Raw genomic sequence first — 15,294 nt, 5'->3', positions numbered from 1 at the left:
GTTAGGGGCACAGTCTCACGGTCTAAAAAAAAAGAAAAACAAACGGTTTGACATACCTGCCAATCGTCCATGCGTTTCTTTTTGATGTTTGCTTGAGTTTTGGACCCTGTAATTAAAATTAGATACTACAAACCTACGACGTACATCTTACAACCCCAATTGTATAAACTTTTAATGATAGTTACAGTTTCATCGGTCAAAATCATTTCTTAACACATCCCAGGCCCCTTCCGTAAAATGAATCGTCGAATGAAGTATCTTAAATGGAATACACCTAAAAGTCTGACTAGGATTCTAGCATTTAATATGAGTGTAGCGTATGACCTTCAAATTTTAGAGTCGATTTTGCAGTGTAGGATCCCCGACAGTTGCCCAGGTAGGCTCCGCCACGGTGTCGCGTCAACGGGTACGGACTAGACATAGTTTTGGACCGTGTCATAGTACACGTGTACGATGAGTCAGCACCGTAACGGAGTTGACTAACATCCGTTAGATTGACTCCGATTTTTGCACGTTGTATCAAGTATATGTATGAGTTCAAATTTTATTGAAGTTTAGGTTGTAAAATACCCTACAAAATTGTCCAGGTATGAAAATCCACGGCGCATATAGTACGGGTATGAAAATCTCCTTTTCCCGGCTACTGCCTACTGGCTAGAAGTCTATAAGTAAAATAATTTGCTCGAAGTAGATCAAGAGATCACAATACTGAAGCTCATCTTCGGAGCATGTTCAACCAAAATTGTGTTGCTGATTTTTAAACGAGGATATGAAGAAGATAGAACGTTTTTAAAAAATGTTAATAGTCAAACTTATAAATACCTATTATTGTTATTAGGGTGTATATATAAAAAATGACTACGAATAAGAAAATGTTTATTTTAAAAATGTTAGACATCTCATCAATTAACATTTTTATACACCATGTTAATTTACATTTTTTGAATTATTATTAGTTTCTATATTGAAATACTTATGAAAAGGAAAAAAAATATATATATATATATGTAAAAAAAAAAAAAGGTTAACTTTTTTAAAATAACATATGGAAATAACAAAAAGAATTTTGCTATACTATATAAAAGTCGAGGCTATAAACTCCTGAGGCCGTCCACGTAAGCTTTTAAACCACCAATCGCGGTTAGACATCTCATCAATTAACATTTTTATACACCATGTTAATTTACATTTTTTGAATTATTATTAGTTTCTATATTGAAATACTTATGAAAAGGAAAAAAAACAATATATATATATATATATATGTAAAAAATAAAAATGTTAACTTTTTAAAAATAACATATGGAAATAACAAAATTTTTTTGCTAAATTTCAATGCTAGACTTTCTCACGAACGTAATTATATGTTAATATGGTTCTGAGATTAAATGTTATATTCCAAACACAATGAAATGTTAAATCGTCCATGTATGTTAAATCACGTTCATCATATACACGAATATTTGTATCAAGAAAATCTCAATTTAAAAAGGTAAAACTTTCGGAGATAATTATGATGGTCTACCCTAAATATTAAGCTATAAATATAGGGTCTCGGTCACACCAATATCAATCGGATTTGTCATCTATAAATATATAGTTCTGATATTATGGTTTGCTTTATATTACTTTGGTTATTATATGAATCGAATTTCTTATCATGCGTTATGATTTTTTACTTCCTGTTGGGGTTATATTTGTATTGTTATTTTGTTGTTCAACGGATGAATATCGATATTTTCTTTGCTGATTTGTATCGTTTTAATTGTGTTTTAGGTAACCGCTCAAGGGAGTTTCTATCAAAAGATTGAATGAACGAGTTGATGAAGACATGCCTCTTCAATTAAATTCATAAACAAACTTTTTACATCAATCGTTAGTCCTTTTTAACTTAGTTAGTGCCTCTTCATAATTTACTTTCAATTTTATAATTTTGTGTTGGATATTGATTATTGGTAGTCTCTCATCGCGTCTAATGTTTTGTGTGTGTTTTTTTTGGATTCGGTTAAAATTTTCAATTTATGATGAAGAAAAAGAGGTTAGTTTTCAAACTTAACAGTTTCATATAATAGAACCTATCAGAAACGCCAAGATCGATGAGTCGTAGTATACATCTTTGGTAGTGGTTATGTTTTGGTTTTTTAGCGTTTTTTTTTTTTTAATTCTGTATTTTTTTTCTGATGATCAAATTGATTACAGTTTCATAAAAATAATTAATGGTCTTTACATTCAATCTCAAATTGGATGTGTGGAAGTTAATGTATGAATCGATGTGGAGAAAGTCACAACAGAGGTGCAAGTAATTTTGTGTATTTTATGTGTCAAATTACCTTATGAGTCTATAATTTACATTATTACAATATTTTTTTTTCATGGATCAAAGTCTAGGATAAAAAGTTGAATCTCATCCTTAGAGGAGGTAAGCTTTTATCTAACCCCTACTATCTTTTGAATTTCAGTTTTAGGCGACTAAAAGATTGAACGTAAAATGGAGAGGTAATCTTATATTTTTTGTTTGCCATTAACCTATTTTGACTTTAAATTATATATTTTACTAGGTTAGGACCCGCTCGATGTGCGGGTTTTAAATCTTTTAAATAAAATTAAATTTAATAAAAAGATATATTAAATTTTTGTTGTGAATAGAAACTATATTTAAAAGAAGAAGATAATTTTTTATTAGAGAGAAAATTTGTTTATATATTTATCTTTTTGTCTTTATATAATAAGATATATACATATAATTTCTTATGATTTTTTAAAAATAAATAAAAGAAAATTTTTCTTTACACATGTTAAAATCTGCCATGAGCGTATAGTTTCCTTATAATTGTTAAAATAAATAAAAGGAAAATTTCGTTTTACACGGGTCAAGATCTTAGATCGATAAATTTAACACATGACACGATCATGTGAGTTACTAACTTTGAAAATCATATTTTATATAATAAGATTAGGGTTTTGATTTTTATATTAAGATATGGTAAAGTAATTAAATTCGATTGCATCTTCAATATCCGGTCGTAAGCTATAGCTATTGTCGACTTCTATTGTGTTTTTTTTTTCTTCATGTTGTTTGTTTTGTATTTAATAATTTCTTGGTGTGTTAGTAGGGGCGTTATTCAATCAGTTGAAGGAGAATAGGAGATGGTCTAATATACTCGAAAATCGATGAGTATCACTTCAAGCAGCTTTGATCTATCTGATAGTCATCTAGAGTTTGGTTAATCCGTAGATAGAGTCATTAGTATCGTTTGGTGATTTGAAAGATGTTTCAATACCAAGAACCTAGGATCACGTCTGATTCAATTCCTTTAGTATCATGCTTTTAAAGGTTTCTATAAATATGTGAATGTGAGTATAAGAACTTTTTAGTTTTAGTTTAAATGAAAAGGAAAATACTACTAAAAGATGAAGAAAAATATGACTAAAACAAAAAGAAAAAATATTCAACTAACTACAAAAATAAAAATAATTTAATGATGGTCGAAAAAACTTTTAGTTTAAAACAAAAGAAAAAAATTCTACTCAGCAGGAAACTATAAAAGTTTCTAAATTTTAAAGTAATGGTTTTATGTAGAAATAACCATCTAAAACTGATAATGGAACCTAGATACTTCAAAGATCAAAACGTATAGTTCTTGAGAGATTAACAAAGAGCTCATTGAATTACGCGGCCACCTTACTTTCACTATCTTACTTTATTGGAAAATACAAAACCTTTAATCTCATGTATAATATCTTTGAATCAACTGCTCAAATCGAAAATCAATAACAAAGAGGCGAATATACAACTGTTAGAATGAGATTCGATCGGGGATTTGCAGATGAAGATTTGGAACATGAGATTGCAAGAGAAAAAATGGATTGGATGCTTGAATTTCCGTCAATAGTGTGGCGATACGGGTTAAAAATTGGCTAATTCAAGCTGAAAGAAAGATAAAGAGCCATTCCTCTCATCAGCATCCATGATTCTCTTTATATACATCTCTAATTTTCTCGAGTTTTACATGGACACAATATTTACGGTCGAGTGGGAGCGAAGATGGTTCCAGAATTGTTGATGGAGTGGAGAGATTTACCTACTTATTAAAAATCATTTGTGTCATTATTCTTATTGCTCTTGATTGGGACCTATCGTGTATACCAAATCCCAAGGTAAATAACGTGCATGATACTATAAAAATATAAATGAAATAACATTTATGTGAAAAGAATTAAAGTAAAACATTATAGTATTTTTGCATTACTAATCTTAATGTGTAGCTACTTAAATAATTTACTAACCCTAAAAATATATTAAAACAATCGATAACAACAAACCCCCGCGTAGCGGGGGTTCATAACCTAGTGTCATTACAAAAATCTTCTTTTAGAACAAATTTCATTCAATTTATTAAGGATAAACAAGTAAAATACTAATTTGTGTCATTTAATTAAATTAATTAAGTTATAAAACGAAAATCTGGTTTTTTTTTAAATGACCAATCAAAATGAACATATAAGATTTGATATCTAACATACAATATTAATTTGTTATTAATCATTAAACTTCACCTCTCATCTATATATGATTATATTTATATGAAACAAATAAATCATAATATCATCTACATAATAAAAGAAAAAGTAATTTTTTTTTCTGCATATGCCAAGATTTGAATTTTAAAAACCGCATATAAATTGTTCAATCTATAAAGGAAACAATTAAACGGGTCAAAAATTCAGACTTGAGTAATATATTTCTTTTACACAAAAATAAATTCAACAAAAATTTCGACTGAGCAACGGATCAGAATTTAAATATTTATATTCGATTTCATACATTTCTTTTTTTGAAATGTATAATTTTATATACTACAATAAAAATTTAAATATTTTAATTTGCAACATTTAAAATAAGTTTTAATTGATATTTTTAGAGAATATCATCAATACTTAATAGTTCAAAAAGCTAAAAACTATAAATACTCTAATTTGATTATTTTTAAAAATATTTATAATAGGTAGCGGGTTAAATATAATATATTATATGATGAAATGAGTTTTGATCCTTATAACTATTTGAATAGTTATATTAAATTTCATATATTTTGTTTTTTGAAATTCATAATTTTATAAACTACAAAACAAAATTTTAAAGATTTTAATTTGAAATATTTAAAAATAATGTAGAACATTTAAATATGGTTTGACACCTCTAAATATTTGAAAATTTAATTCCGCAAGTAATTTTAGAATTAACGAACAATAGATTGTGCACGTAATATTTTAATATGAAATATTGAGATTCTAAAATAAAAATATAGACTCCACGCACGGGTTGATTTTGGTATTATTATATACTAAATATATGTTTATAACATATTCGATTATGCGAATAATTGGTAAATTCCGTAATTATAAATCTCAAACAAATTCTGTAATTAGATTAGCTCAAACAAATCTCTATTTCAACAACCAAATAATTATAAATTGAAAAAGAATTTTCTAAATTAATTCAAAATAATAGCTAATTTTCTTAATTAATTCAAAGTAATCTATGTTTTATATGCGATTCATTTATGATATTTTAATTTTTGATCTAACTGAAATATATGCAATCCTATTTTATGGTTGTTAACATAAATTAACTCATTGTTCAAAAAATATTACTTTTTAAAAAATAAAATTATTTTCCGTTATCATATCTTAAAAAAAAAATTATCCACAATTGAGTATTATAGAAAAAAATCTATATTTATTCTAATATTGTATATATGGACTGACAAAAAAATTAATATTTTTTCACTTATTAATATAATATATTAAAACTTAGTTCTAATATATATATATATATATATATATATATATATATTATATAAATTTTGTAATAAATAAAATTTAACTCGTACTTTAATACGGGTGATGATCTAGTAACAATTATTCTGAGAGCATCTTTATGGCTCGGAAACTCAACAAAGTATCTGATAAATAAAATAATATTAATTTTTTATTATTTAATTATTTAATTTTTATTTATTTATTTAAACTAATGAGAAGAAGACAACCGTAGAAATAGGTGTCTAAGAGTTTCTATTTGAGAAACGTTTCTGTCTCACCTAAATACTCCCAATGGAGATGGTCTAATAGCCACCAAATTGTTGTCTTTAGTTTCTATCTCTTCTACAAAATTGAACAAGGAATGAAAGATGAAGCTATACCACCATGTTTCTCTCTTTTGGCGATGGAGCTATATATTTCTTATTTTTTCGATGATTAGATTTCTCCTCTTCCAATGCCGGATCGGAGGAATCGGAGAGCTTGTTGCCTCTATCTCATTCCCTCCATCTCCTCGCTGATCTCTTTTAGCACATTACTAATTTATTTAACATGTTGTTCTTTCATATGTCATGCTATTTTCCATTCAACATGTTGTATTTTCAAATTCCACGCTATTTTGTTTAAATTTCATGCTATATTTTCATTCATCATGCTATATATTGTTGGAACTTTTTTGACAAAGTATTTTCCCGGCGACTTTTCGTCCAAATTCCAGCCAAACAACTGAACAGAATTGTCGGGTCGATAGTGCAATGCAAAGCTGGTAAGAGTACTAAGAGATGGTATACTCATACGTCCAAAACGGAGTTGATTTGAATAAGAAATAGGGGGTAGAGTGAGCAACTTGGGCCAAACCGAACCGAAACGAACCAGGTTGGGCATAGGCGCTGACAGTCGGATCGTCGGCTCGTCGGCTTGTGGGTCATGGGCTCGGCTCTTGGGCCTCGCCGAGTAATTTTTGGACCTTGGATAGGCCCAATATTGAGAGTTGAATCTTATGGAAATATTCCATTTTTTGGCAGAAACTTGAGGTGGGTTCACTCCAAGTAACATGGGAATAACTCTGAGAATATTCTCTCGAGGCCTACCTCTTTCTACTATATAAAGAGACACATCCTCTCATTATATCTCAAGCTCTCAAATAGAAAAACATTCTCAGTTGTAAAATCTTGCCTCTCCCATACTTCTTAAAAGTAAGTTGTTAGTTTAGTAGTTTCGAGAGTATATCGTAGATCAAGTTCGCTTGAGTCTATTTCTCGTGTGCTCGGGTTTTAGTTCGTGATTGGTTGTATCATGGGATTCATAAATCGTGATTGTCCAAAGCACTTACGACCGATTTATTGAATTAAGAAAAGAGATATCATATCTTGCCTCCATGATTTATATTATTTAAATTTTACGTCTTTAGTTACTTTTGTAATTCGTTTATGTTATCAATAAAATTCCCAGTAAAAGATAAGAATTAAAACAGTAATTAAAAAAGTAACTTAAATAATATAAATCACGAAGGTAAGATATGATATTTATTTTCCTTAATTCCATAAATCAGCTGTAAGCGCTTTCGGACAATCACGATTTATGAATCCCAGAATACAACTGATCATAAACTATTACCAGAGCACACGAGAAATAAACTCAAGCGAACTTGATTTACGAGATACTCTCGAAACTACTAACTAAGAACTTACTTTTAAGAAGCAAGAGAGAGACGAGATTTTAGAACTAAGAGTGTTTTTTGTTTGAGATCTTCAGAAATAATGAGAGGTTGGGTCTCTTTATATAGTAAAAAGAGGTATGCCTTGAGAGAATATTCTCAAAATATTTCTCAAGTTACTTGGAGTGAATCCCAAGTTACTTGGAGTGAACTCCAAGTTTTTGCCAAAAAATAGAATATTTCCATAAGATTCAACTCTCAATATTAAGCCTATCCATGGTCCAAAAAGTACTTGGCGAGGCCCAAGAGCCCACGTGCCCACGACCCACAAGCCGAGGAGCCGACGAACAGCACCCGTGCCCAGCCCGGTTCGGTTCGGTTCGATACGGTTTGATTTGGCCCAAGTTGCTCACTTTACCCCCTTATTTCTCATTCAAATCAACTCCGTTTTTGACGTATGAGGATAGCATCTTGTAGTACTCGTTACCAGCTTGATTTTCAAGCCAAAACTAACCCAATTGTAGCTAAAAGGTGGTTGAAGCCTGAAGGACAAGCTGATGTACATAGATGCAAAATGGATATAGATGTGCATGAAGACGATCATCCTATGTATCCAGCAACACTGAACGATCCCAAGCTACACGAATACGCTGAAAATGTTTTAAAACTCTTGCTTGGACCCGAGAAAGTAAAACCGTGTGGCAAGGTAATGGCGGGTGAGGATTTTGCTTTCTATCAACAATAAATTTCTGATTACTATCTAGGAAACGGTATCAGAAACGAAGAAATCGGCTATGTGTATTCGGTTCATTCGCCTTATTTCTTCCCCAACGAGAATGTTCTTCCCATTGGATCAGCATCTTTTGCTGCCTATCTACAAGAGCATCAGAATCAAACTAAGTTGGAGATTGAGAATGCTCAGATCTAAGTCTCTTAGTTAGTTGCCTTCATAAGTAAAGGCTATTGTTTATATAAAATGCAAATTTACAACATTAAGAAATCAAATTGCATTTTAATAAAGTTGTAAGTGATGAGTCTCACATGCAATGAAAGTGATCTCACGCCCGCTTAAACGTTTAATCTACTATGTTTCAAGAACACTAGCTAGTAAAAAAAAAAAAAAAATTTGGCAAACACTTAGTGGTAAATATAAGTTCAGAAAAAGAGAAGGAGAAAGTTGGAATTCCAAGGCTCCCTTTAAATGCTAAGAACCAATTTTATTATCATTCTGTAACTGTTTATAGTAACCAATTTTATGAACTGTTTAGCCTATTCATTTTAAAAACCTATAAAAAGTTTGGTCCATCTCTTTCGATTTCTATATTTTTATGGAATTTTCATAACTTTTGTTCAAGTAACTTTATCTAATAAGTTTCATAAAGTCATGTATTCTCATATAAAAAAATTAAATATGAATTTAAATCCTGACTGTTATGATGTTTTTTAAGAGAGATTGATGTCTATTGTGGTCGAGAGACTGACGGATTCCAATTAAAAGTTAAAATGTAAAAAATTTTGTTATTCTTACATGCTTTTTATGTTATCATATGGCCAGAATTTATGTGAATAACCTTATTTGTTTTATAGACTAAAGATGAAGAGTATGTCGTCAAGCTCTTGGACATGAGAACAGATTTGTATTTATGCTGGAAACAAATCCTTTTTCTTTTTCTTTTTGTTGTAATTATACTGTTTTATTTTTGATTTTTTTTTTTTTTTTTTTTTTTGATTTTTTTAATAATAAAATAATTTAAAAAAATACTTTGAAATGTAGCGCGTGTTTCGACCTAGTTTACTTTAAAGATTAAAGGAAAGATGAAGAAACTTTTGGTTTGATGGCATCACCAAATTATCTGAATTTGAATTTGAAAGGTGGGGACTAACTTAGCAGATTCAACTAAGAAACTTTGAATAGACCCGTTACCTAAAACTATATTTACTCAATGCAGTTTGTAATAAGTATTTAGATACTTAGTCTTATTCACTAATACAAAATAAAACTTGAAATTGAGGAACGACAGAAAATATGTGTCGTTGACATTTTATGATTGGTGGGATTGTAGAAATAACGAAACACAATTTATCAAAAAAATTATATTTTCTCACCTTCATATTTTGCACAAATTTTATAATTTATCAATTTATTAAATAGGCTCCTTTTTTCGTTCCTGCCGTTTTATTGCATAAGTTGGTTAGAAAGAAAGAGTCAATAATAAGTAAAAGTTACAAAATTCAAATTGATGGGGCGGCCAAAAGAAAAGGAGAGATATACTTTTAATATTTGTTTCACACTCAAACAATTTGTATTTAAAAGAATTCACTAAAAAAAAATTTAAAAACATAAAAAATCTTCAACGTATCTCTCTCAACTGACTTAAACAATCACCAAACAAACTATATAAAGAAATTCAAATTTAGACAAAACAAATTTTAAATGATCAATTTAGACCCCATATAAGAAAAAAAATACAATCAATCAGACAAAGGACTTGGTGAAGCAGGTGAACGAGAAACCTCCTCGATGAGCCTTGTGACTTCAAGCATTGTAGGACGACTATCTGGATACTGAGCCGTACAACTTATACCCATCTTTAAAAGCTTGATCATGTTCTCGTTGATGTCCGATTGATACCTTGTGAGCTCTGGATCAAACACATCCGATGGTGATTGTTGTTCAGTTATCGATGAAACCCATCTCGGTAAATCTACTCCTTCTTCGTGTAACTGCTGATGCGTTGGAGATTTCCCTGTAAATCAATACAAACCAATATTTGAATCACATTTTTGACCGAAAATGCGGTTTTAAAGAACTCTGTTTTGTGTGTGTTGTACCTGTGAGTAATTCAAGAATGAGAACACCGAAGCTGTAAACATCAGCCTTTTGAGAGATTTTACGAGCATCGGTTACTTCAGGAGCTCGGTAACCATCAATACGGTTAGGTGTAGAAGTAGGGCTGATCATAGGCGCAAAACAGTAATCAGAGACCTTGGGCTCAAAGGATTCAGACAAGAGAATGTTAGAAGATTTAATGTTGCCATGAGATGTTGTCGCGTCACGTGAATGGAGGTAGCTAATCGCTCTTGCGGCTCCTAACGCTATAGCGGCTCTAGTTTCCCAATTCAATGGACTTCTGCCACTTCCTTTGTTCCCTGTGAATACCAAAGTCTTGGTTTTAGAAATCTATAATCACTAAAGAATCTAAATTAAGGAATTGGAAACAATAGAAAGATTATTTGTACCGTGTAAAAGCGCAGACAAGCTTCCTCTAGACATGTATTCGAAAACAACGAGCTTTTCGTCGCGGCTGAAGTAATATGCGATTAATGTCACAAGATTGGGATGGCTTATTGATCCAAGAACCTGTAATTTCTCTCTAAACTCTTTCTCAGGAACCACCACATCTCTCAATCGCTTCACAGCGAGCACTAATCCGTTATCGAAACTCGCCTTGTACGATGATCCGAATGTTCCTTTACCAAGTACTTCCGCAGAAGCTTTTAGCAATCCATCAAGATCAAACTCACCGAAAGATTTCACAAAAAATGTCAAATCTTTACTCACTACAGGGTTCTTTGATGCACCATTTAAATGTGGTGCACCATTAGCCACCGGAGGAGGACCATTAGCCACCGCCGATTCCTTAGCTACGGCGGCGGATGAGGTCGGAATAGGAGCTGCTTCAATGTTTCTCGATCGGACTTCCTCTTTCTTCTTCTTTCTACAAAGACAGAACAAGATCAAGAAAAACAAGAGAAGCCCTAAGAAACAACCGATCACTATCCCGGCAATAGCTCCGGCAGATAACTTGTCGCTTTTCCCTTTTAGAGGCGTCACAGTGCCGTTACCATTGACGGGGCAAGCATCTAACGGCTTCCCACATAGCAAATTGCCTAAAAAAGCGGTTTTGGGCATACCCGACAACGGATCCGGAATCGACCCGTTTAACTGATTCGACGAAACATTAAACTGCTGAAGCTTAATCTTAATCTCCGGGATCGGACCGGTAAGTTGATTATCCTGCAAGTAAAGAGTAGCTAACCGGGTCGCTGAATTGACATTATCCGGGATCCGACCCGAGAAATTGTTTTGAGCGAGATTGATCCGAATAATGTTTGGTAAAGTGAAGAGAAACGAAGGAATCTCGCCGGAAAATGCGTTTCCTTGAAGATACAAGTATCGGAGGAGAGTTAGGTTAGCGAAATCCGGCGGGAGAGGACCATTAAGAGCATTGAATCGGAAAGATAAAGTTTCGAGCTTTGTTAGGTTTCCGATGGCGATTGGTAATGGACCAGATAAACCCACACCGGGTAATCGGAGTGCTGTGACCCGACCCGAATCACATTGGACTCCTCCCCAAGTACACGGTGGTGCTGATAAATTCCAGAGCAATGGACGGCCATGGACACCATCACGGAGAGCTATTAATGCTCGTCGATCAGCTTCTAGATCTGATGTTACGGAAATGAGACAGAAGAGAAAGAAGAAGACAGAGAAGCTTAAGTTGGTCGTGTTCTTCATCTTCTTCTTACCAAAGTTAAATCCTTTTGAACAGTGAACGCAACTCTCTGATAAAAGACCTCTTTTTAAATCAGGTCTTAAATAATTTATCCATCGCAATCTGCAGCTTTCAACACACCTCAATAGTCCTGCATTTAATTTATTAACCAATATTAAATTAACGATCAAGTTAATTGAAACTTAAACTACAAATTAAAATTGATTAGAAACCAAATAATCTTTATTATATACATTTTTGGATCACAATTAGCAAATAAATCCTGAAGTTGAGAAGTATTTACAATGACATGCCATTAGCATTAATTATTTAGATTTGTTTTAGTTAAGTAAAGATTTGTAATTGAAATTCACTAGATTTGTGACCCCGCGCAATGCGCGGGATTTTACTTATAAACTATTAACAATATAAGACGTGAATATAAATATATATATTGAATTTTAAAAGATAAATCTATAATGACATAAACCTATTTAATTATGAATGATATATAACATAGATTTTATTGAGAATAATGTTTCTCTTGAAAAAAACCAACAAATTTTTAGGTAACACGTGGTAAAAAATTAGTTGAAAAAATTCAGAGAAATATAATACAATCTCGACCATGTCATGTTCATACATCTTTTTGAATTTAGTCAATTTCTCTTGAAATTATTTCGCTGTCATTTTATTCGTCATATTCTAATATGCAGTCGTCCACCTCGCGACATTTTATCTCTTTTCACGTTCTTTTCGTTAAAATAATTGATTAAATTTTTGATTCATTATAAACTTATATTAAAATTATATTCTCTTTATCTATTTCATTTTTATATTTTATTTTTTCTTGTCTATTATAAAATGTTCTTTTTCCTACATATTAAATTTTATATTTGGATTCTTTCTATTCTCATACATTGCATTTTCCATGAAACATTGCACTCTAACGTTATTGTTTAAAGAAATCTTGTATCTAATTGTACTTTTAAATCACAATTCTTTCCTTAAATATATTATACAATTTTATATATATATTATCTTGATTTTGGATACATACTTTTTTCTTGAAAAATAGATATTCTTATTTCGTGTAATCTAAATTCTATAGTTTACTATCATATAAACTTTTTTAATCTAAATATTTTATAACTCTTGAAAAGGTTAATGTCTTTCTAGCGTGATAACATATTTTTTTGTTTTCTACTTCTCATATATAAATTATATGTATTTGAAAATTATCTATATGCTTCTAATTTTTATTCATATTGTTATCTTATATATTTTTGTGCTGTGTTTTATTAATTCATTAACTTCTATTTTTGAATTATCTATTTGTATATTAACTTCTATTCACATATTTTTGTGTGTTATATTATATTACTTTTTATTTATAGTAAACAATGTTATTGTTTATGAAAAAATATTTTCTTTTATTAAAAGATGATAATATAAAAGTATGTGAAATTTTTTTAAATGTTTCTTCGTTTAATAAATAAATTGAGTGGGAGTTTTATAAAGTCATATATATAATTTAAATTTTGATATCAATTAAAACGATTTAAATGGCAATTTGGTTTGAAATGAACCTATTAAATGTATTGGGTAAGGGGTTCGAATCTTTTTGGTAACATTTTATACCTATTAAAAATGTATGATGACGTGTACGCTGATGTGTCGCCTATGTGGACACTCTAGATGGAGAGAAAACTCTCTCATTATATATATAGATTTCTCATATATTTAGAGTAGCCACCGGGTCGCTGAATTGACATTTCTGATAACGGTAAGTTGATTATCCTGCAAGTAAAGAGTAGCTAACCGGGTCGCTGAATTGACATTATCCGGGATCCGACCCGAGAAATTGTTTTGAGCGAGATTGATCCGAATAATGTTTGGTAAAGTGAAGAGAAACGAAGGAATCTCGCCGGAAAATGCGTTTCCTTGAAGATACAAGTATCGGAGGAGAGTTAGGTTAGCGAAATCCGGCGGGAGAGGACCATTAAGAGCATTGAATCGGAAAGATAAAGTTTCGAGCTTTGTTAGGTTTCCGATGGCGATTGGTAATGGACCAGATAAACCCACACCGGGTAATCGGAGTGCTGTGACCCGACCCGAATCACATTGGACTCCTCCCCAAGTACACGGTGGTGCTGATAAATTCCAGAGCAATGGACGGCCATGGACACCATCACGGAGAGCTATTAATGCTCGTCGATCAGCTTCTAGATCTGATGTTACGGAAATGAGACAGAAGAGAAAGAAGAAGACAGAGAAGCTTAAGTTGGTCGTGTTCTTCATCTTCTTCTTCTTACCAAAGTTAAATCCTTTCGAACAGTGAACGCAACTCTCTGATAAAAGACCTCTTTTTAAATCAGGTCTTAAATAATTTATCCATCGCAATCTGCAGCTTTCAACACACCTCAATAGTCCTGCATTTAATTTATTAACCAATATTAAATTAACGATCAAGTTAATTGAAACTTAAAACTACAAATTAAAATTGATTAGAAACCAAATAATAGAAATCAGTAAAAACACAAAACAAAACAGTATCGTTTTTGTCGGTAAGAGACAGGGTAAAGAAAAAGGGGAGTGTTTAACAAAATTAAAATTTTTGAACATGAGCTATCCCAAACGGTGTCGTTTTGAAGTTTAGAGAGAGAGAGAGCGAGAGTAAACCAGAAAGCTTGGGAAGAGATCTCCAACAGCAATGGGCATTGGTGAGGATGAAGTTGGTGAGCTTCTTGTCTTCTTCAATAGTCCATGGCCCTTTCTTTAACCCTACCTTGTCACAACATGGTTGCCTCCCCAACTCTCTCTCAAAATATATATTACCTACTTTATATATAGAGATATGCTCAAATATGAGTCGGGCCAGATCTTGAGTTCAAACGTTGCAAATAACCACTATTTAGACTTTTTTTTTTTTTTACTATTTAGACTTTTGGCCCCAAAAGATGTATGTGTTTGTTTTGATCCGTAATTACTAATTTCTTAGACATTTGAAAAAAAAATACCAATTACTTTACTTTACCTTTATTGTTTTCAACACTCTTTTTGTGGTTGTCAAAAAAAATTATTCAGTTTGTATTGTTGGCATAATCATTGGCATTGGAGGAGAAACCGCGTCCAATACTGCCTTGATGAGGTGGCCATGTTTCTATTGTCGGTCTCAAACAAACTTATCATAAAATACTAGAAAATATTTTTATAAACATCACCAGTAGGTTTAACTATTTTAATCCATATATATATATATATATATATATATATATATATATATCCAACTTATATATGTTGATGCAGTAAACTAAGATT

General features: G+C 31.4%; 1 protein-coding gene across 2 annotated transcripts; it reads right to left on the bottom strand.

Moving 5' to 3' along the window:
* Positions 1–9,731: 9,731 nt before the first annotated feature.
* Positions 9,732–14,869, bottom strand: LOC9304872 (probable inactive receptor kinase At5g16590). Of its 2 annotated transcripts, XM_021019005.1 has the most exons (5): positions 14,656–14,869; positions 13,774–14,405; positions 10,718–11,495; positions 10,310–10,627; positions 9,732–10,224 (listed from the first exon to the last, which is right to left on the bottom strand). In XM_021019005.1, the coding sequence occupies exons 2-5, from the start codon at positions 14,272–14,274 to the stop codon at positions 9,950–9,952; spliced, it is 1,872 nt and encodes a 623-aa protein (XP_020874664.1). In that variant the 5' UTR covers positions 14,275–14,405; positions 14,656–14,869; the 3' UTR covers positions 9,732–9,949. The 2 variants fall into 2 exon arrangements, with proteins under 2 accessions (XP_020874664.1, XP_002868800.1); XM_002868754.2 differs by lacking the exons at positions 13,774–14,405; positions 14,656–14,869 and having other exon boundaries at positions 10,718–12,124.
* Positions 14,870–15,294: the final 425 nt, after the last annotated feature.

This window comes from Arabidopsis lyrata (assembly GCF_000004255.2).
Source record: "Arabidopsis lyrata subsp. lyrata unplaced genomic scaffold ARALYscaffold_7, whole genome shotgun sequence".
NCBI classification, from domain to species: domain Eukaryota; kingdom Viridiplantae; phylum Streptophyta; class Magnoliopsida; order Brassicales; family Brassicaceae; genus Arabidopsis; species Arabidopsis lyrata.
Note: the sequence above shows the minus strand (reverse complement) of the source record. Positions and strands in the feature narration are given on the sequence as shown.